At 38.4% G+C, this 22,520-nt stretch overlaps 2 protein-coding genes across 3 annotated transcripts; both read right to left on the bottom strand.

Annotated features, from left to right (window-relative positions):
- Nucleotides 1–1,604: 1,604 nt before the first annotated feature.
- LOC135165631 (protein transport protein Sec24A) lies at nucleotides 1,605–7,431 on the bottom strand. Its single transcript, XM_064127103.1, has 4 exons — nucleotides 7,267–7,431; nucleotides 6,741–6,915; nucleotides 2,883–5,973; nucleotides 1,605–2,541 (listed from the first exon to the last, which is right to left on the bottom strand). The coding sequence occupies exons 2-4, from the start codon at nucleotides 6,895–6,897 to the stop codon at nucleotides 2,430–2,432; spliced, it is 3,360 nt and encodes a 1,119-aa protein (XP_063983173.1). The 5' UTR covers nucleotides 6,898–6,915; nucleotides 7,267–7,431; the 3' UTR covers nucleotides 1,605–2,429.
- A 578-nt stretch (nucleotides 7,432–8,009) lies between these two features.
- Nucleotides 8,010–22,520, bottom strand: LOC135165393 (NGFI-A-binding protein homolog). Of its 2 annotated transcripts, XM_064126656.1 has the most exons (11): nucleotides 21,828–22,512; nucleotides 12,171–12,272; nucleotides 11,692–11,829; nucleotides 11,307–11,620; nucleotides 10,754–10,975; nucleotides 10,383–10,633; nucleotides 9,867–9,978; nucleotides 8,887–8,957; nucleotides 8,636–8,747; nucleotides 8,511–8,567; nucleotides 8,010–8,385 (listed from the first exon to the last, which is right to left on the bottom strand). In XM_064126656.1, the coding sequence occupies exons 1-11, from the start codon at nucleotides 22,096–22,098 to the stop codon at nucleotides 8,278–8,280; spliced, it is 1,758 nt and encodes a 585-aa protein (XP_063982726.1). In that variant the 5' UTR covers nucleotides 22,099–22,512; the 3' UTR covers nucleotides 8,010–8,277. The 2 variants fall into 2 exon arrangements, 1 of the variants encoding a protein (XP_063982726.1); XR_010299511.1 differs by lacking the exon at nucleotides 8,010–8,385 and having other exon boundaries at nucleotides 8,636–8,742; nucleotides 21,828–22,520.

Raw genomic sequence — 22,520 nt, 5'->3', positions numbered from 1 at the left:
TACTGTCCGACAAGGGGGTGCGGTTCGAGACAGCGTGTACAATATGAACATAACATACTGACAAGATGAAATAGACCGATGATAAGTTGTGCGCCCTCATGTGCAAAAAAAAAAAAGTCAATTTCTCGTTATTATCACCGCCCCTTCGTCAATTGATTGATATCACTGGAATTGATTGTTGAAGGTGTCTTCAAGGCCAACTACTTCTATCAAATATTTTTATTAATAGACTGAACGAATGGGGTCGCAACCCTGTTTGTAATCACACGTTTAATTGCACGAAGTGGTTCAGTAAAAATTATCCAATCGTTTCTGACGGTTCGGAAACATTATGCACCGCTCAGGAAATTTGCCGAGTGGTTCATAAATGTTATCTGGTGGATAGAGGGAAATAATCCGAGTGGTTGGTAATTTTTTGGTAAATGGTAAATAGACTTTTCGATGGACTGTGTGGAAAGTGACAGTTTACGCACGGGGAGCGGGGGAAAAACCCCGTGTTCCACACATCGCGGGGGAAAATAGGATGGGGTAGTCGTGGGAAAAGGGTTGTTGGAGTCCTGGGAGATTTATTGGGTGAACTGAAGGCGAGGGCAGAAACACTTGTCCACAAAAGGATTAGAATGTGCTATTTTTACGGATGGGCTTGGAAAAGTTCTTTTTTGCGCAGTAATTTCTGTGCGTAAAGTGGTGCTCTTCGAGGCTCATTCAACCCTTTTTAGTCCCTCCATCATAATCATATCGAGCACTCTGATGGATGCATAGTACGGCATTGATTGAATTCATTAAATTAAAAGGATTTCGTAATTTCTTAAATTTCATGAAGTTCGGTTCAGTAATTCGATTTTAAAGGGGGATTCCCTCATTATTACTTTCAACTTTGAAGTTGGAGTAGTGGCGTATTTCTATTTTACAATTTTAAGTTCAAGTGTCTGTATAAAATGAAAAGCAAACCATAACATCATTGTAAAATCAGACCCTCGAGATCGAATGGAGTTCAAATGAAAGCTCTCATGTTCAACCACAAAAGTAGAAAAGCCTTTTACTACACAAAATAAACTGGATAAAATGGTCAATGTACTTGGATATCCGCCTGTCACTATCGTCGATTGGATCAATTGTTTCGCCACCAGGGAAAACATTAGCTTTCCACTTCCGTCTCTGAGTAATAAGGATCTTAAATCCAATAATACGAATCGGGAAAATTCACGACAGAACTTCACTCCAGGGACTTCATTGAGCCTTAGCGCTGTGATTGAAATTTCCCCATCAATGGAGAATGTCATTTGTAAAGAACTGAAACAAATTTTATATTTCGTGTTAACCTCAACCGTAGTATTGCCATTTATTGATAACAATTTGTTGTCTTTTCTTTTATTAAATTAGAATTGTCAGTAATTGCCCCGGGGAATAAAATTCTCTCAACTCGATTATTTTTTCGCACAATAAGTATTGTAACATTATCCTAAGCCCTTCTGTGACCGCTTTGTACATTGACATTGTCATTGCTGTCATTATTTTTCACAATAGTTTAATTGTGAAAACACACCGACCATTGCATGTAGCAGACACCGAAAAGAGCCGAAATAAATTAATGAGAACTGTAATTGATATCTCATTCATATGTGTTTTATATTTTTTCGTATTTACATACATATTTACCGCATACAGATAACAATAGTAACCAGTAATCAATAATAATAACCGATAAATAATTAACATAGCGATAGGCCGAAAAAAATGCCAATTACAGATTTATGAAAATCAACTTGATCAGTGTGTGATGATAAAAATTTCTTATTCATTCCCTCCGATCACTAGTCATCAATGTTTGCTACAAAATTGTATGTATCGTTTGATGAACACGTCGACACAAAAAAGGTATCACACATATGGGCACTTTCAATGATTGAATTCAACATTGTTTTTTTTTTCTTGTTTATTCTTCTTCATAGATGATGCAACTATGTGACCTATAACTGTTGGAGGACAATGACAATTATGGAGAAATTATATGCATTCACTTAACTAAGTCAACTGATCACTAATAATCGTAATAATAAAGAAAAAAAAAATACACACATGATTCAAGATGACTTTAGTTTTGCATAATCCTCCTGGGGACTGAATACGGATTAACTAAAAATATTGAGTTTTAGTTAAAAATTACCAACGACGATAGTTAATTACAATACATTTTTGTAAATGCCTATAATGCATTGTTAAGGCTTAGTTTCTGTCATAAAAATTTTTCAATGTCTTTTCACAAGTTTTTCTTCTACGATTAATGCATACCTCCTCCTTTTCTTCATTTTATAAACTAAACAGTCAGTGACGATCACGTTCAGACCACTCATGCCATCGTATCTCCTGTATCAATTGATTTAGCTACACTTTGAATTTCACGTTATCGATTGAGATGAAATATTCAACTATTTTATTTGGGTTCTTATGTGTTGGAGAAATTCGTAGTAACTGAGGGCCGATTCACATCTGTCTTCGATCAAACGTTCAATCAGCAGGCTCCGGAAATGGCTGTCATCACTAAAAATAAATAAAGAAAGATGGAGTTGGAGAGATGAATTATTAAATGTCAATAACTATTATTTTTGGTATTCAAAATTTCTCCTCTGGGCCACTTTCCAGTTATCGAGTATTCTATTTCGTTGAAAAAAAAATGAAAGGCATTATAAGATCTTCCGAAAAGTTGCCAAAAGTCGGGTCGTATGGCCCCTCGATAAGTTGACGGAACCAAGCAATTTTTTTTACAATAATTAATTGTGGACATACGAATATTCGAGACTCACAAACTCCCTGGAAAGGAGAAATTTTAATACAAACGCAGACGCTCAGAAAAATAATTCCATTATCACTATTCAGCTCACCGAATAATTTGTACTGCTGCGTGATAGGGTTTTTCATCTTGCAGACTAAAAACAAAATTCCGAAGTCTCTCACTTTCCATAGTATCCAATTCAGGTAATTCATACATCTCTTCCGGTATAGAGCTGTACGCTGAAACACCAAGTACGTTGCAACAGAACATTGAATCAATATTCTTTCCAATATAGATGAATATTTTGTCTCCGGCGTCCAACAGGAATGCACCACGAAAATCAAGTTTTTCAGCCGACAAATTTAGTCTAGGTGGTTCTGGCCATGTTTTACCATGCAGACTCTGGGTTTCTTTCGAATCATCGGATAAATGAATTAGATATAAATCTGGATAGACCGTTTGCATCAGCTGAGAAAGAGGTAGAGTCTTCATTTGACACATAGAGTAAACACGATCATCCAAACGAGTACTTGTACCTAATCTAAATGCTGTAAATTTCAACAGTGCTATTATGTAAAGTGGCAGTAATTTCAAATTCATGGGCGCCATCAGACCTCCAGATAATGCAGACTGAGAAATCTTATAAGTGGAGAGAACGTCTATAGCAACATTAATAAGTGCATCTCTAGCATCGCTCAGGGTTGATTGTTGGGCTCGATCAGAAGCCATTTTCGACAACAAGCCAATAATACACTGTTGATCAGCTGAGTACAAGATATCAGTTAAACTTGATGTAACTGGTAAACAAAGTGTGTGAACTCTTATGCGTCTTTCTCCTTTGCTCGATGTATACAGTAATGCAGCTTGAAAACCGACTGTCTGTACATCGGATAAATTTTCTTCAATCGATACTTGCATTCCAAAGCCAGCATCGGGATTGACATTGGGCAAACTGAGAAGATCTGTTGATCTGACGAAGAAGTTTCCATGAAAAGTGTGTATACTCAAGCCTCTGGTACATCTTATTCTCATAACAGCTTCAAAACCTATTTTTCTCGTCAAATATCGACGCACCATTCTCTCGAGTGTATCATTGTGCTGCGGTTTGTTATAACGAAACAGGGGAATGTGATAAATACAGCCACCTGAGAATTTACACATTCCTGATAATGTTGCCAAGTCACTGTATTGACTGTTCAGTAAGAAAAGATCAACAGCTATTTGTTGACCACTGCAATCGAGTGCTAGTCGTTTGTAAAAATCGGTAGCTGGATTCAAGTGGTGTACATCTTTACTAGCACGAGTATTGGGATCTTCGCGTGATTGGAGAGCTCCAGGTCCAATATTTGGTAGGCACGTTTGAAAAACTGTAACACGTCCACCAGTTGCTGACATTAATTTAAAAGCTGATTGTAATCCCGCTCCAAGTGCTGAATTTGTATCGTGGGTACCGTTGAATTTCGATGGCAATTGAGCCAATAAATCGCGTATTAATTCCTCCCTCTCCCTCAGATTGACAATTAAATTGTCTGGACACGGTAGAAAAACATCGTCAACATCGAGCATTATCAACTCGTGTGGTTGTGATACATTATCTGGCATACTGAAAAAATGTACAGCTGAATCAATGGCAAGAAATCCAACTTGTGTTCTACCATCCCCTGGTAATTTTGATAATTCTTCGGATATAACCTGACAAACGATAGTGAGATATCCACTCTCCACAGCTAACTTCGATACATCGAGTAAAAATAAATAAACTGCTGGCTGAGGTGGACGGAGCATGTACTCACTTGGTGCGATAAATTCAATTGTACTCGTTTTAACTTCAGGTCGTCTTGATGGATCACCATATGTTTTTGTCACTGGATCAAATTGAAATTCCTCAGGTAATTCATTCATTCGATAACACAAATTGCACTTCCATCTTTTTGAATCCAGGAAGTAAACAAATGGATTTATGTATGTACGACAAGCACGACACCGGACTATTGTAGTGCATTGTATGACAGATAGATGATTAAGATCCTTGAATGGATGAATCAATATCCCCAGTGGTAATCGGGATTTTTGCAGCAATGAATTACTTTCAGGCACTTTGGTCAATGTGCATCTGAATATATCGGGGCTGCAGTTAACGCCGTCCAAGAATTCCTGCTGCAAAGTGATCTTGGGAGGTTCCACTTTTTCAGATGGTAGTACATTCCTGCATTGCAGTAAATCCAGAGACTGCTGACCCCAGAGTGTATTGAAACCTGTTTGAGTGACACTTAGAGATCCCATATGAGTATTCAATTTATTCATTGATGCGTCGTTGGTGTAACCTGGTGGAGCAGGATATCTTTGTGATAAATTGTCGAGGGGAACATTTGCCATTTGTCCAAAATATGGCTGTCCTGCTGTTCTGTTCTCGTAGGGACTTTGTAACTGCTGCTGTTGCTGATGTTGATAGCCAATATTCTCTTTCGGTAGTGATGGCAAGTTTTGCATAGGTTGGGGAGCCATTGGACTACCGTATGCCGGTTGAGGATACTTTCTTTGACTAGGTAAATTCGCACCACTGTTGTAGATATTTTGATTGGGATAGGTGGGTGGAATGGTTGATGGTTGATTGAGATAATTGTTCTGCAGTCCCTGGTGGTCGGGATTTTGCAGTGGCTGGGATGCTGGTGGTACTTGGGGTGGTGGTAGTGGTGGACGATTGACATACTGCATCTGGGCTGGCCCCGCAGCCAATTGTCTCGATGCATTTTGTACATTTGGTGGGTTACCCTGTGGTGGAGCTATCGGTGATTGCATCTGTGGTGGTATTTGCATTGGCGAATTGAAATTGTTATCCAGATGAGCCTGTTGGGAATTTATTGAAGGTCTCCACTGCTGGTGATTGGCATTGGGGACTTGCGTGGTGGTGGGAGGACACTGAGGATTCAGATTTGGATTCGAGGAGGGCACGTTATGGGGTCTCATGGGGTCGTGAGAAGGCGGAGGTATTGCTGAATGTGGGGGATTCGTCGACGGCTGGGGAGGAACAGGCGCATGTTGACGGTCATGATGAATTGGTTGGGATTGTTGGCCATTCATTGGTGGCATTGGAGGACGCGTCAGTTGAGGTCTGTACTGCGTGTAGAGATGTTGGGTTGGAGACGGATCTCTGGAAGTTTCTCGTGATGGATCTCGAGACGATTGTGATGATGGTGTACCTGAATTTATTCATATGCATTTTGTTACCGAAAAAAATATTTCTTGCATTCAGTTCATAATTATGAAAATTGAAGGAATTGCAAGTGGATGATATTTATTGATATGATAATTTTTTTAATTGGGGTTTGTCCGAAAATGATAATTTTGTTATTGATGAAATTACTTTATCAACTCAATGATTGGATCGCTCAAGTAGATTCATGGATAAAAATGACTAATTGGAAGAACAAAAACAATTTTTTAATTTTAAAAGTTGTTCCGTCGTCTCCCTAGTAGGTGTCAAAGACAATTACAGGGGAAACAAAATAGTGATACTGATTATACTAAAGTTGTCGCGTATTTGTTAAAGTTTCCGATAATTTTTCAACTCACTAGAAAGACACAACGATTTTAAGGATTCAGTCTTTGGTAGTACTACTCGATATCAATATTATTTTCTCCTCTTATTAAATGTATTAATTTTTCAGTCATGACTATCACCATTCTCATCCCCGAAAATCATAACTCTAAAATCATAGCTGTAAAAATAATGACAATTCGATTACTGCAGGCATCTAAAGGAGCCTGAGAGAGCCTCCATACATTCACCTCATTTATAAATTTGACAAATTCAATGTCAACTTGTTGCAAAACTTTCTCTTCATAAATATACAGAAATTCCCAGACCTAACTCGTAACGACAGTCAGTCATTACTCCCCACTTCCTTTGAATCATACACACTTCACCATCTATTTAACTAAAAATTTTATAATTCATGATTCATACCCGCTGGATGTGTAAATAGTGCTGGCTGTTGCGTCCCATTTTGTACGAGTGGAACAGTAGTCGATTGACCATTGACCATTGAGGCTAATGGTGGTGGTGCTGTGTTACTTTTCAATAAATCCGGATAAGACGGCTGATAACCACTGGGTTGAGACATTTTAATCAACTTGTCTTCCTATGATAAATTATAAAAATGAAAATCTGTCAGTAATATATCTGGTCCCACTCATTTAGATCTTCGTCTGCCTCAGTCTTGTCAATTCTACAAATGATAGGATGAAAACTAATGCGCTCGCAGGAATAAAAAAATTTTGAAATCTTCTCAGGGTGACAACGAAGGTCACGGAACCACTACTCGAGTGGATGGAAATGCAGTTGAATGACGGATTCACAGTATTCATATGTACTTTAATCATTAACAGACAGCTATCATTCCACGTACAGGGGCAGTTAGACAAGTCATGCACGTCCACAGATTTCTTTTGCTCGAAAAAAAATGTTATCTACATGCTACAGTGGCTCTTACCTCAATACCAGTATCAATTTAAAAAGAATAGTCACTGTTACGTTAGAAATGCCACAGTTTTTGGCATTGCTTCTAAACTAACAATGAAATTTTATGAAATTATTTATCGATGATAATTTATAAACTGCACGCAACATTACGTGGCAGAGCCCACGACTAACGACTCTCACGCCACATACGGAATTTTTTGATAAGCGAGAGTAGTGCTGCCCTCTCAAATTGGCAAATGCAGGTAATGTAGGAGAAGTAGAAAACATTATCGAAGCGGTGGCGCATGAACTACGCTGGTGAACGTGCCTGTCGGTAAGGCATTACCACGGGGAACGTGGCCGACTGCACTGGGAGGCTTTTGGCTGTAGGCGGCCTAGAGCAGAGAAAATGCAAAACCGTCAAAACGGATTTTAAAAATTTCCTAGAGCCCTAGAAAAATCAGAAATCGTCTCACGAATCCAATGGCGCCAGCCAAATTGTTCTAGGTATGATATTTTCAAAGATATGGATGAAAAACGGTCTGAATCCAAATCCGGGCCCGTTTTGCTCTAGGAGGCCCAGGAGCCGAGAAAAACGCGAAAAACGAAAAAATCAATTTTAGAAAATTCCCGGGGCCTTAATAGTCGGCGTGAACCGTATTATACACTCGCTTTTCTATGGGATCATTTTTTTCCAGAAAAAAAACTGTATTTATATTCTATTCTCTCCCTCTCGCTCGAATTCTGGATGCATGAATGGAGTAAACAACACGATTATGTTCCCGTCATTTGTTTTACTTTGTTCTGAATCAGTTATTTATACACAATGTTTAACGAAACTACAACTAAAACTACAAGTGTAATCACACTCAAAACTGTTATAATCATGGTGATGTACGTCATCATTTTTGACAAATTCGAGTAACAAAGTAGTCGATAATGTGCAGATATTTTTTACTAGCGCTTTCTCTTTTAAATTATTAACAGAAAAGTTGTTGAGTTATTTTTGAATATTTAACAATATCAAACTAAAATATTATTATCACAGCGTTGACTTTTCATCTTCAGGTTCCTTCTTAATGGGATGATTGCACTCCATCAGTGCCGGATTGGCTACAGCAATGATATTGTCCCCCCGGGAGGCGATTACCTGATGAAGTAAAAAAAGACCAATTATTGCCTGAAGAATCTCTGCGAAACGTATGCAAGATCCAAACGCTCGTTATGCTCTGGGTCTTTATAATTAAAGCAAAAGTTAATTAGTTTATTTGGTACCTTCAAATTGAAATCACTCTCTTTATCAGTCTGGTCAGCCTCCAAATCGTTCGGATCCTGAACAACAAAAAAAATGTATTTACAAGCAATATAAAGGATTAAAGGAGAACTCTTAATAAACTCACATGTAGCGAAGATGATTCTTCGTTAGAAAAGGAAAATTGACTATCGGTGTCGCTGATCTCTTCGATACTCGTTTCGAATACACCGTTGTTACTCTTCTTCCGCCAGACTGGACTGAAATGATATCGTTAACTACATCTACATGTCAATAAATCCACTGTAATATTATAATGAACACGTGATTCATTCGAATCGCTTCAATGAGTAAAGATAATGATGATAATAATGGTGACAAAAGCTCGGGTATACAGACCTCGACGACCCATGGCTTCTTAGGCTCGAAATGTTGACATCCATCCCGGTACATCGAAGGTCCAACTCGGCCTGAAACACGCGGACTGCTACAGATAGTATATGACAACAATCAACAGCACTTTAGGAATATCCATATCCTTGACATAGCACTACAAGTTGACTACTGGTTGTCCAGATTAATTGTTCAGATTTTTCAAAATTCAGATTTCAGGAGATTTACAAAATTTTTGGGGAAATGAACATGATAATCCCTCAATTTACTTCAATCCTTAATCTGATATGAATATTCGGGGTTGAATTACATCGGATTTTTCCGGCTTTTCTCCATCATTTATTTACAAAAAAATGTTTGGAGAAATGTCAATCTTTGGAAAATTTTATTCACATAATATTGACTGGGTATGATTTTCTTTTCAATTTTTTTCATGCAATTTAGTCTGAAAATTTAATAACTAAAACTACTGAAACGAAGGGCAGCCCGACCGAGGGTAGAATTACGACGAATTGACCCTTAGGGTCAGGCCGTCAACTGTCAGTTCTGATAGATATGCAGAAAAGTGGTAGATTAATTAATTCATTCTGTTGTAATGTATTAATTAATCTATTTTATTTCGGAATCATTACTTTGGCATACACTTCAATTAATATGTGAGGAAAACTCATTCAAAGTTGAAGAATTGAGGAGGAGAGGCACAAAAGTAATCCCTCGAAGTTTACGAGTTTATAAAAGTCGTAAAATCCTAGGGATAATCTCACATGCACAATTTGGCAAGTGTACAAACCCAAAGCAGCAAAACCATGCGAGGACTTTGTCAGATTGTTATACTTGACCTTTTTCCGAATTTGAATAAAAACGTCAAGTTGTTAGTTTCGGGCATTATTGTGGGCATCAATGTGAAACTATTGGTGTTAGATCATCATTACAGGTGCGTCGTTTTGTTTGGATTTATTGGTGGTAGGAGGAACGCTAACGCTAACCTGAGACGTATCCTCTCCCTCCGGATCATGATCCAAGTGACGTCTCTTCACCCTTTCACCAGGGACCTCCGAGTCGTCACCATTCTCACGAGGTCTTGTCATGGACATCATACTGAAAAAATAATTATCCACTGAAAATATGACTATTTCTGTACTCAATTACAATACCGTAATACCCGGAGAGGAATATTCGTTAAAAATCATTAAACAATTTCTGCAAATCCCAGAGAAATCAATTGTGCGACATCAAAAAGAGATAACCGAATTTTTATCATGACATTTGTTGTAGCCCTCAATTGGCTCCACAAAAAAGCTTCTACTAAAAATTTTGTCATCTTCCTAGGGCTCAAGATATTCCCTAAAATCCAATCAATAGCCAAAGGAGACTTATATCGATTTACCACTTCACTCCTGACGTAATTGTTCAGACAATTTTTACCTTTTGTTTAGTAATAGTTATTTAATTTCCCTCTCCGTGTACTGTAACGTAAAAGTAATAGTGACGACTATTATTACAATTGATTTTTTGAGTAGTGATAGCCAGAGTCTCTGACGACTCGTCTTGCGAGTGGAAAAAGTTCGTCTCTCCTCGTCAATAATGCCGGCACAAATCGACAAATTTGAGCGGCTGCTTCATTGACCGATACCTCATGTAACGTCAATGGTTTTTCAGGCTTTCGTTTGCAATCAAAACGCCCATAAATAGCCGCGTACTTTCGTATTTCCTCCATCCTCCTGGGATCGCTATCTGGCATCGCCATCACCATCTGATGACAAAAAAAAAGAAACATCAACAACTAAAATTGATATTCAATCAAATGCAATCTCCCTCAGTCTATTTATTATTCAATCAACTGCCTGAAGCTTAGCCGCACAATAAAGCTCACCTCGAGGTTCTTGCAAATCTTCTTCTTGATATTGTGGGGCTTTGGATCAAGTGGACGGAGATTACTAGCAAGACGTTCAGCCGCCTCAGCGAGTCGTTGTATTTGGGAGGGGAGTAATATAGGGGTTGCTTGGGTTGGACTGGGGGGTGCATTTAAACTACTTCCACCGCCTCCTGGACTTGGTGTTGTACCACTTCCGCAGGATGATTCACATGTGCCTACCTAATACGATATTAATAAAAAATATTCAATTATGACATATAATTATTTTATATAAAATAGTTATTTTCGCTAATGAATTAAGCACATGCTCCTGAATGACTTCTTTACACGTCACTTCGTCTGCAATATTTAATTAATTGTTTACTGGATTTTATTGGATTCAATGAGATTTTTCAAAACTCCTCAAAATTTCCCTTCCATTATTTACGAATAATTTCATGAAAATTAATTTGAGCTTTTAAGTTTATGTCAATGTATGTAAATAAAATTAAAAAAATATTTAGCTGCCCCATTTTACCCTCCCCTTCTCTCATACACATATTCAAATTACCTGAAGTACGTCTGGGCTATGTACTCCAGAATATGGTGTATTAGTATTGGGGCTTGGGCTCTGTCGAAATGTTGAGGTAGGAGTAGGTGTGACAACGTTTGCAACCGGCGTCAAAGGGCTGATACTGCGACAAGGTAAAGGTGTGATAGGCACGTGGCTCAATGAAATTGGAGCGGTGGGACTTGTTGAAGCTACTGATCCACTGAAGATATTGGAGTTCTGGGGCCTCGGGCTGGCGCATGCAAATGTCGTTACTGAGGGGGTTGAATTCTTGCCGGATGCATTTCCGGGCACCACTGGCGTTTGAAAAAGGGCTGAAACCATCAGAGAAGGGACAGTTAGGTATCAGGAATGGCGGATGGTAGCAGAATATTTTATGTCTCACAAGGGTTGGTAATCCACTCCTGGAGGGCCTTCTGGAGTCTTCTCACGTGCAGTGGCTTACTCGCCATTCCTACCAGCGCCATTATTTCGAGGAATTCCTCCTCACCAGCATCGCAGAGCTGCTGCACATCATCTCCACCTTATAAATTGTCATTCCAATTGGATCATGTGAATAAAGACGTATTTCAAGGGCTATTTTAATGGTTCAACATTGGATGCGTTGGAGGGTGATACACATTATCAACTATAACTATTTGTTGTATAAAAATTTGAATAACAAACAAAAAGAGTTCAGCCCGTGGGAGATGTCAATTCGAATCGATTTTCGGATTTCAATGTTCTTAATTTATGGAGTGATAATTATTTAATTTTTTTTCATTCATGGAGATCCATGGAAACGCTTCCAAGGTCTAGAATAATCCTAGGGGTATGCCTAGAGGGATTTACATAATTTTTTTTATCTAATAATAAATTAATTACCCATTTCAAGAAGTGTGTCATAGTATCCCAACAAGGATGCCCTCTGCATCACTCTATACAACTGAAGCTCAGCTTCATTTTGCGGCACTGAGGTCTGTACAACTGTGTAAATAAGAATTAAAAGATGTTAACAATGTTTTAATTATTGTCTCATTAAGTGAAAAAATCTACTGATTTTTTTACTTATAATTTTACGGTGTGTTCCGGACTATTTATCGAATTACTAATGACTTAATCCGTGCGATTCCCCCTCCCGCCCCCCTCTTCTAGTTATGCAGAATATTATAAATGAAGCTAGTGACGGGCTAGTGGTGTTTCACCCCCTGGTATTTCGAATGCTCCTATGACAAAGTGGTGGATAAATAAAAATTTGTGTTTGAAATATCGTTCTCCATCGAATAAGTGGAAAAAGTCCCTTCTTTAGCAGTCTCGAGACGTCTCCCTCTTTATCTCAAGAGTGCAACGGACGACGGATAACCGACGGGTGAAGACACGATTCGACAAGAAAAGAGTTGAAGGAGTATCCGTCGTCTTCGGGGTGTCCGACTAGTTTCTTGCAAATTTCGAGGAACGTTAAAAGAAAAACGCGGCGACTGATGCCGGCCTCGTCGAGAGAATACCGCGTGCACACACGTAGCGCGTATAAATTAATACCGGCACAAACAGCCATTGCTGGTAGAGGGGGTGGAAGGGGGGGAGGAAGGGAGGTAAGGGGGAAAGAGTTAAAAAAAAAACTGGCCGACGGTCTTATTACGAGACCTCTAGTCAGTCCGGTCTCACGCTTGCCTGCGTCTTCGTTTCATATCTACCTTTGTCTCTTGTACCTTTTTGTCATATCAACGTTTTTTCCCCCGTTTAATTGTTTTTTTGGGGGTCTTTCGAGCAAGTTGAGGGTAATTTCACGTCACAATGTCTTTGTAGGCATTCGGTATAATTTATTGAAATGTTTTGGTTAATTCAATCGTGATGTGAAGTCATATTCGTAAGAGATTCTATTCCACATAAGTTAACGTGTGCATTTGATGCATTTTCGTCTAGTTCCCTTCAAATTAAAGGGAATGATTTCATCCCTGAGTTACGAAAACACCCTAATACCGTCAAAAATATAATTCAGATGACGCTGAATACTCACGATTTTTGAAATAGTCGTCACACAATTTAATTACCCGTTCAACTCCTGGTTCAACCCCTGATATTGTTTCCACATAATTATAAAATATAATTAACTATAAATTAAATTACTCTCACAAATTCAACTATTGCTCCCTCCCATCACTCGCTCTAATCCCCATATTTATAATTGACAGTTCGATAATTTTTATCCCAACATCGGATCGCTATAAGAAATTTCAGCGGAGACATTTTGCATTTTTTGGGACTTTTTTTGCTCTCTTTTTTTGGCTGTTCCATTCTTGTAGATTTGCCGTACCTGATGATCGTGAGCCATGCTTACCGGTCTGTCATTTACATAACTACTTTTTTTCTAACCCCGAGAATACAAAGGCAAAAACACTTTTTATCATATGGACAGTGGAGGAGAGGCCTCTTAGGCACGCAGCGAAGAAATATGATGAGAAGAAGTGGAGGACAGGAGGTAAACCAGATCCTTCTGGGTGCCAGTTCAATCATGGGAACGTATAAATGTCCGCTTGATACTTTATACTTTTGAAACATTATACTTTTTTTACTTTTTCAATTCTCTGAATAGCCATGTTACCTTTTACGCCAATTTTTTTACTCTTTTCATTCGGGGTTCAAGGCACTAGGTGACTTTGAAAATTCATACCTCTTAACCACCAATTGTTGGGTAATTAGACCAATCAAAAGCGGTATGAATTGAAGGTGGAGAACAAAAGGACCACATGCCACTCACTTAATTATTTCCGCTATTAATATGTACACAGACGTAGATAAATTTCAAGGAAAAATTCGGACGTTAATCGGGGAAAAGAAGCACAAAATGGTGGCCAGAAAAAAAAATCCAGGTGGCACTGGAAATTTTATTGTTTCGATAGAAATTTTTCCCAAAGTGCATTAAAATTGTCCAGAAATTCTCAGAAATTTTAACTTAATAATATTGTATTTTGTTTAGAACTGAGAGATTGGGATTTTTCCAGTACTCGTACTAGAATTTTTATGGAAAATTTCTCTTCGCGTGGGAATTATCAGTCTCATTATTATTAGAATGGTAATTAGATGTCCTAGAGTAACAATTCTTCGGAGGACAAACGTTTAATGCACCTCACTCCTCACAGTTGAAGCACGCGTTCAAAACGGTAGAAAATTGTAATTAACGAGTAGTCATATCCTGATACGATCGATAAGTAATCGGCTCATGAAACATTAATATTTTTTCAAGATATAAAATACCGCTTTCAGAGACAAACAGATCTGAAGAAAAACCAGGGAATTGCAGAGCAATAAAACCCTAGACATTCAATGGTTAAACCGCGAAATTTTTTGAAATGATGTCCTGTTATTATTTCCGTTTCTCTGCGGTTTTTTAAATTCATTTATAACTAGGTCAGAGACATGAAAATCACTAGAATCGACGAAGCGATAGACAGACCGACAATAGCTGAACAATTTCAATTTTCTCGATTAATTTATTTAATTATTATTTCTTCGAGGTGATCACGGACACTACCTTCATCATCCAGGCGAATATACTCTTTTTCAACTCAAGACTTTGTTTTATTAGTTTGCGATATTCTGTCCTTGGTAATTTTAACCCATAAATTTCTTCATGCAAATGACCCCGAGCTCCTCAATACTTTTCCCCCAAAGTATTTATCAATCCTTCGTCCCAATGCCAGCCTAAATGACCCTTAATCACCCATCCATTGACCCTATTATTCTCCATAACCATTGACCAACCTAATTACCAGAAACATGTCCACCAATCATCATCTCCTGCCAAGTCAATTCTGCCAAATAAATATTTTGGTTCCATCAAAGTACCAGAGTGTTTTTTACAACTAAATTTTGGGCAAAAAACCGATGAGTTTTTTGCTGGAATGACCCAAGGAATTCTTTTTAGCAGAAGCCTCAACGGGTTTGAGGGGAGGTACGGAGGGAATGGTCCAAATAAAAAGTAGTATGGGGCAGGGGGAGGAAGAGGGGGAGGAGGAGGAGGAAGAGGGTGTATGTTCTTTGTCTGATACTTTACGGAGAGCGGTGGTGAGCTCGTCTACAACAAAAACGAGTCTAGTTTCTTAGGATCCGGGGCGTTATGCGCGGGCGCTCCTCGTTTTCTCTCTTTCTATACCTATCGTTCTCTTCTCGTCACATCTCTCAGCCCCCAGAGCGTCGGCGGCGGCGGTTAGTATTTCGCTTTTTGCTGGCATTGTAATCAAGGAAGGGTTAGGTAAGTTTTTGCTCTTGGGGTCTACCTCTACCATCTCTCCTCCATGGACAAAACACACCGGGCAGATGGACTCAGTCTCGCGGCTACTAACCTCCTCTCTATCCCCCACTGTTTAACTTACCCCTGCGCGTCTGGACTACCGGTCTTTTAGCGCATTTCGTTTTAATGCTTTTCACGTGTAATTTTTTATCGATGAATTTTTTTAAATATTCGAAAATAAATTTCTAAATACGATGAGCGCCAACAAATTTTGGGGAAACATTTGCCCTTCGGGGGGCGAAACGAGAGACGAACCGCATTTTTATCACAAAAATTTGCCTCCCAAGTCTCATTTTTCAAACGAAATTGGACCTAAAAAGGGATTGATTGTCATTTCTTCCAAACGTTTTACCCTTTGGAGGGCTAATTTCATCCAACATTCTTCCTGCATACTCAGGGGATGAGATGGGAAATGGCCAACAGTGGGCCGAGGCTCAGCCGACAGTTGGCCCACCCTCGGCCGACTGTCGGCGATGCCGTGCTTCGCACCAGGGCCTCGGGGACACTTCGAATTTAATTGTTTATTTGGTACGACGGAAGCGGGTGACGAAGAGGAGGGAAACAGGAGGTGACTGTTGTCCTTTATGTCCTTTCTGGCTGATATACTTTTCACTCATTTAGCTGTTGAACTTTTTAGTTAGTTGCTCGACAGCTCTCGAGGAGGAAAGAGCTCAAATAAATAAGTTGATTGTTATGAAACGAATTTTACTTATTGTTTTCAACTCTTATATCTCATATTCCAACAGAATTGATGGAAAAAATACTTTAATAATAATAATAATAACGGGGTGGGCAACGGCTGGGGATAACAGGGTGGAGTTGAGTCTCCCTGGGGTACGGCCCATTTGCCAGACTCTCGTCCCACCGTAATTTCAACCCCTGGGACTCACCCCTCGACTCTCTGGGTCGCAACTCAACGCGAAAAAATGGCTGATGCCCGCTGATTTTTTTTAATTAGAAGAATGTAACGATTTGGTTAACGGATTCTAACGGCTTCTGGGAGAGGGCTGGCACCGGGAAAAAACAATGTTTTTTTTGCCGAGAACGGATTTCCTGCTGACGGTTGTCTTCGGAATTTTTTGTAGTCAATCTCGCAATCTTTGTTGTTTAATTTGCAATAAATTTGCGGGAAAGTTTGTCAGCGGAAAAGTAAAGGGTCCATTATATTGATCGTACATTTGAATGATTTGAAAATCTGTGGAATTCTTAATTTTCTACTTTTATTATTACATAAAAAAATTGATAATTCAGGTCGTAAAATATCTCTTTTTTTGTAATTGTTGAAGTTTTGTAACTTGCAAAACCCAAGATAATTTCTTTATTATAATAAAATAATTTCTCACGTCAAATAAAATTGAATTAACTCTTTTAACTGTTTTTAGTGTTAATTTCCAAATGTTCTACCATAAAAACTACTTTCCAGAATTGAAAAACTCGCTTCCTCAACCCAAATAAAAAATAGACAAAATTTTCTTTGTGTGGTTTTTTTTTTCTTAGAGTGAGATATCGAGTGCATGATAATTTTCAAGCCATGAATTTGTTGATCCACGTAAAAACAAGGTTCACTAAAAACTATTGTATTTTCAGTCCATGAAGATTAAATCGTATTACCCTTTAAACGACAGTTGTTATTTGAGACGATTAAGCAAATAAATTTAATAGCAAGGTTGTAGATCATTACAATTCTGCAAAAAAAAAAACGAAAAATGAAACCTGCGCACCAGGATCTAAAGACACACAGATAATAAATATAGTGATGTCGGGAGTGTGTTGGCATCAGAGAAGTCCGCGTCGCCTTTCTCTGGTTTATATACACGTGAAACTGGCGCGACGGGTGCATTATTCGCCGCACGTATCCACGATTGTCCGACTAAACGATCGTATATATTTGTTAAAACGATTTACAAAGATCGATACATTTTCATTTAGTTTCCAAATTCAATCATGAATTTTCAACAATTTTCCATCAGTTTTGTAATTGATTTTTCACCTTATGTTTAATCTTCCTAAGTCAAATAATTTACGCTAAATTAATCCAATGAATTTCCAAAAGAAAAAACATTAGATTCTCAGATCAATTATTGTCCTCTAATTAATGAAATAGTATAAGAAAGTGGGGGAATGAAAATTCGGTTTTACTTGCCTTGAAACACGTTTTCCTTTTTTACAATAACATTTTCAATTTAGCTATCATTTTTTTACTTCAAGCTATCGCATCCAGGGGCAATTTAATGAATTCCATTAGCGAAAGAAGAACTTTTCAGCCGAATTTTGACAACAAAAAATAATGCATTTTTAAGTAAATTAATAAACCTCAATTTTAATTAATCAATAACATGAACAATAAGGGCATAAAATCCGTTTAGTTCACATGTGAACGTTCATCTCCACCAAGAACTGATTTTCTCCGTTTTTAAACAAATTTTTTAATTCAAATATCATTATTCATTTATGTAAATTTGTCAATTTTTTGCAAAGTGTCGATTGAAGTATTAAAATTGTCTCACGCATAAATGCACCTGGCACAACTCTACTCAACTTTTCCCACGTCAGATAATTAGAAAAAAATGATGATTGTACAGGGGGTTGTTTTTTCTTAACGATGAGATGTTTTTTTTGTTCTAGTGATAATCCGCAAGGAGGATGCAACAAGGTGCCTGCGCAAGGCACCTACCTGTCCAAAAACCATCCCCACCGTTGGATCGAGTGTTCCCCTACCCTGTGCGTGAGTTTAGACACACGGCACCCCCCTCCCCCCCTTGCCGGGGACCCACTTTCCCTCTCGACAACCCTTTCTCACCCCTTTGCACGCCGGGTGCGTATGTATATCGTGTCATCTCCCTCATCAGAAAGGAATGAGGAAAAAATCGAGAGAAGTTGTGGAATGAAGAAAAAAAAAATTTGAAAAAACCAGACAAAAGAGCCCTAATACCCACACCTAGAGACCAGCTTCTTTTCTCAGGCCTGTTTTTCTGGCTTCGGAGCTTTTTATGTTGTAGATACCCTTTCTACGTTGACTATCTGACGAGACGACGTGATGGGTCTCTGTTGGGAAAATTTCCCTTTTTCTTTTTGGGTAAATGATTAAATTAGGGGTGACAATTGAGAATGTCCAGTGGGATTCACATGTTGTGTCTTGAGTGAGAGACGAGGGTCGAAGACTATTTTTCTTTTTATCGACTGGAGGGTTCGTTTGAAAATTGTGAAGGGTAAAACATATTTTTAACTGAGAGATGAAGGAAATTATGGAGATAAATGTTTTTGTTGTTTTTCAGATTTACTGAAGGAGCAATGGAGCTTTAATACTCGGGTTGAATGTGAATATACGATAATATTTCGAAAAAGGGTAATATGGGGTAAATTGTTAGAGGAAACGGACAATCGGGGAGCAATCGAGGGATTTTACGATATCGTCACGTGATTTTCTGAGGTGATTTCGGGATCGATGAGCTGATCAGTAGCAGTTGGAGAAACTGTGAGTTCCCCAATTTTTTGAAAATTATCTCGTTATTTTTCGGTCATATTTAATGAAAGGTGAAATCGCCCATCAATCGTGGAGTGATTTGCTTGCGATCGTACCCCACCCCAATTTTTTTTCCGATCAGTTTCATTTAGAATCGCAATATCTTTCCTTTTACTCCGATGTTTTAAGTGTTCTAGTACGTAAATTATAAATTTCAAGATAAATCCCATAAAATTGTCTGTTATGTCATCGTAAAAAATGAAAAATTGAAATTCTAAACCACAAAAAAAGGATTTTAATGTCGTGGGCCCTCCCGGCATCAGAAATGGACTTCACCATAAATACACCACATGCATCGATGATCTACATACTTCGGCATTTTATAATTTTATCATCTCGCGTTGCAGCATTGAAAAAAACCTTTTGGAATTTATTTACTCGAGTTGAAATTCATCTCGTAAATCTCGGGAGTGAAAAAACTCTGCCCCAACCCCCCCGTTTGTTTTTTTCATCGCGAGTAACTCGAAGGAGCAAAAATACAAACATAAAGTTTCAGTTTATGATCACAAGCAAAGTGGAACGAGGAAAACTGATCATTTTTACAAAAGAGTGGGTATTATTTCGTTTGAAATGATTACCAAGTACATAATTGGGAAATGTATTGTTGGCAACTGCCAACAAAAAACCAATTAATGGAAAAAAATGGTGAAAACATTGGGATATCATATTTATACCACATTTAACATCGAATCTCCTCATTGAAGATTATCCACGTGCGTCAGCCATTGAAACCCCGTCATTTATTTATCTTACATCATATACGTCACCCATTCCGAGTAAACAAAATCCTCCAACCCCCCAGCACATAATAATTCCAAGGGTTGAAAAAAAAGAGTGAATGAGCAAATCAAAGGAAGAATATCCTAAGGACAAAATAATTCGTCTGGAACGCATTGCACAGCTGCATTAACGTACACGCGTGGGTACATCGCATAAAAAAAAATCAAGATATCCCCAGATGTATGCAAAGCGCATACGGGAACAATCGAATCCAACAATCGACCGGCACAAGAAAGAGAAATTCACAATAATAAAAAGCTCAAAAATCCGTTGCATCAGATTTTTATATAAAAAAAATGAGTCATTTAAACGTCTCAGCAGTTTCGCATGAGAGAAGACAAAAAAAAAACTTGAGAAAAATATAAAAACATAGCAAAACCACAAGACCATCAATTTTTTTATCGCGCCAATTTTTTTTCTCCCTCTCTCTCTCTCCCTCTTTACCAGGTTTTTTTTTGCGGCAACGATACTGGCGTCGCAAAAGTCCGTCGATGTATATGTACAGAATAAACGTGTAGATGTGTTTGTCTCGTGGCAAGAAAATGGCAAAAAGTGATCTCGCAATATAGCCAACGCCGGCGGCCTCCGTGTGGCCTACGAAAAACGTACTCCGTTCCGAGGTTTTTGCACAGTCGTTACGGTTTTTTTTTTCTTTTTTTTTTTGCACAAAAGTCCGGCGCTGGTGCTTGGCCAGGAGAGTATCACAAGAAGAAATATAAGAGATGGTGAGTCATCTCATTCTACAACTTTACCATCACACAAACGTTAATCTCAAATGGATGGAAGGAGACATAAAATACATGTTTTTGATTCAATACGAAAATATAAAACAGTTCTGTCTAGTCTTATCACTTATGAGGAGAACGAGCCAGTGGTTTCTTCATTTCTTCAACCGAAAAATTTATAGAACCAGTTTTTCACATCCTTCGTTTCATCTTGAAATGACTATAAAACATCCGTTGGAGCACCAGTGTGTGTTGCCTTGTCACGTCAAACAATAAACATGACAGTGTGTCGAGGAAAATTGCACGAGGGGGGGAGGAAGATTCGGATGAAGAAAACAAATATTTCGCACATTCCTCGACTTGACAAGTAAATTACCTGCGAGTAAATCAGGTACAAACGAGGCTCATTAGGGAATAGGGGAGATGGATAAATATATCGGATATAATAAATCGTTTTTTGAATGACTGGGTTCATGGATGGGACTGAGCACAGCAGGCAGAGGAGACTTTCCTCAGATAAAATTGTTTCATGACTAGAGAAGCGAAGGTTTGAATTTCCCACACTTTCTGGACTTTTTCAGACTGATAAATGTCGGGATGAAATGATAATTTGCCTAAAGGCAGAACAATATTTAAACGAATAATTTTTTTCGAACTGTCTGCGAAGTTTAAACATTCACTGTCCCAAAAACATGAATATTTTCGGGTTCACCTCAATTTCAAACGAAACAGTCCCCTCCAGTCATGACTTCAAGAGAAATTATTCCGTCTCGTTCTCTCCATTCGACACGACAACCGAAGCTAAACATGAAAAGTGGAAAAAAGTGGAGACTGTGATGAGGCCAATTATCTCAAAATCATCACCGGAGGAGGTGACGCCTTAAAAAACTTAAATGGTCCCAAAAATTTCCATAATTTTTAACTCTGGGAAAGCGTATTTTTGCCAAATATCTATTTACCTGAAAGAGCAATAGAAAAATAAATAATTTAACGCCATTACGGTTCCTCCGCTGCAATAATTATGTCATAAACGTTAATTCCAAGTGGAAACGAGAACGTGAATGTCACAAATTGCTCCCAAACAAATACACATTTGGCAAAAATCTTTGATATTTCCGAATGAACCGAGTGAAACGATACCTCAAAAGTGCCTCCCCATTCATGAAAAATCCCCGATATCCTTTCGCGCAATTAAAACGTATGAATGAAATAAACAAACTCACGTGTTCCATTGACATTTCTACTGAGTATCCTTGGCACATTACTCTGATGTGATGCAGCCGGCGGGCTCGGTAGCACAACCATTGGACTTTGATTAACACCAATCGAACTTATCGCATTACTATTAATTCCCGTTGTTGTTGTCGTTGTTGTCATCACCGACGACGTTGATACTGATGTTGCTGACGGCACCGGTGACGGTGTACCAACGCATCTCACCGGTTCAATTGCACCGCCAATACCGCCACCACACACACCAACTCGAGTCTCCATAATTCACCAGACTTAATCCCTTTAATCACGTGCTCCAAAACAACCCATTCATCCACAATCATTCGTAAATCAATCAAATTACCACGAAATTCAATGCTCAACGTGCACAAAGAGAGCAACTCCAGACAATTTCTTCACACAAGACAAACAATGCAAAAATACAAAACAAAAAAAAAAACAAAAAACAAAGAGACGTGCAAAATAAAATATATTGAAATGTTTTTCAATTTCAATCGATAAACGAATTAATTAGTGATCAATCTCTATAATATTTTTAATTAATTTGTGTTTCCGTTATCACTGAACAACCGTGTCAGCAACAATCGTATGATAATGTACAACACATTGTTTGTCATGACCGTGTGCCGGTTTTGGACTTTCCGGACACACAGAGAGGAGTTTGTTCAGTGCCCGCCAGTTTT

Source organism: Diachasmimorpha longicaudata, chromosome 8, assembly GCF_034640455.1.
Source record: "Diachasmimorpha longicaudata isolate KC_UGA_2023 chromosome 8, iyDiaLong2, whole genome shotgun sequence".
In the NCBI taxonomy this organism is placed as follows: Eukaryota; Metazoa; Arthropoda; class Insecta; order Hymenoptera; family Braconidae; genus Diachasmimorpha; species Diachasmimorpha longicaudata.
This window is presented reverse-complemented; position numbering and strand designations above follow the sequence as displayed.

Bases quoted from the DNA above. Each gene is read 5' to 3' on its own strand.
- LOC135165631 (XM_064127103.1), bottom strand. From the start codon at position 6,897: ATGTCTCAACCCAGTGGTTATCAGCCGTCTTATCCGGATTTATTGAAA. The intron at 5,974-6,740 runs GTATGAATCATG...GAATAAATTCAG, and splicing joins ACTATTTACACATCCAGCGG to GTACACCATCATCACAATCG. The intron at 2,542-2,882 runs GTGAGCTGAATA...ATTTATTTTTAG, and splicing joins GCAGCAGTACAAATTATTCG to TGATGACAGCCATTTCCGGA.
- LOC135165393 (XM_064126656.1), bottom strand. From the start codon at position 22,098: ATGGAGACTCGAGTTGGTGTGTGTGGTGGCGGTATTGGCGGTGCAATT. The intron at 10,976-11,306 runs GTAATTTGAATA...ATATCGTATTAG, and splicing joins ATAGCCCAGACGTACTTCAG to GTAGGCACATGTGAATCATC. The intron at 8,386-8,510 runs GTACCAAATAAA...TTACTTCATCAG, and splicing joins AGAGTGATTTCAATTTGAAG to GTAATCGCCTCCCGGGGGGA.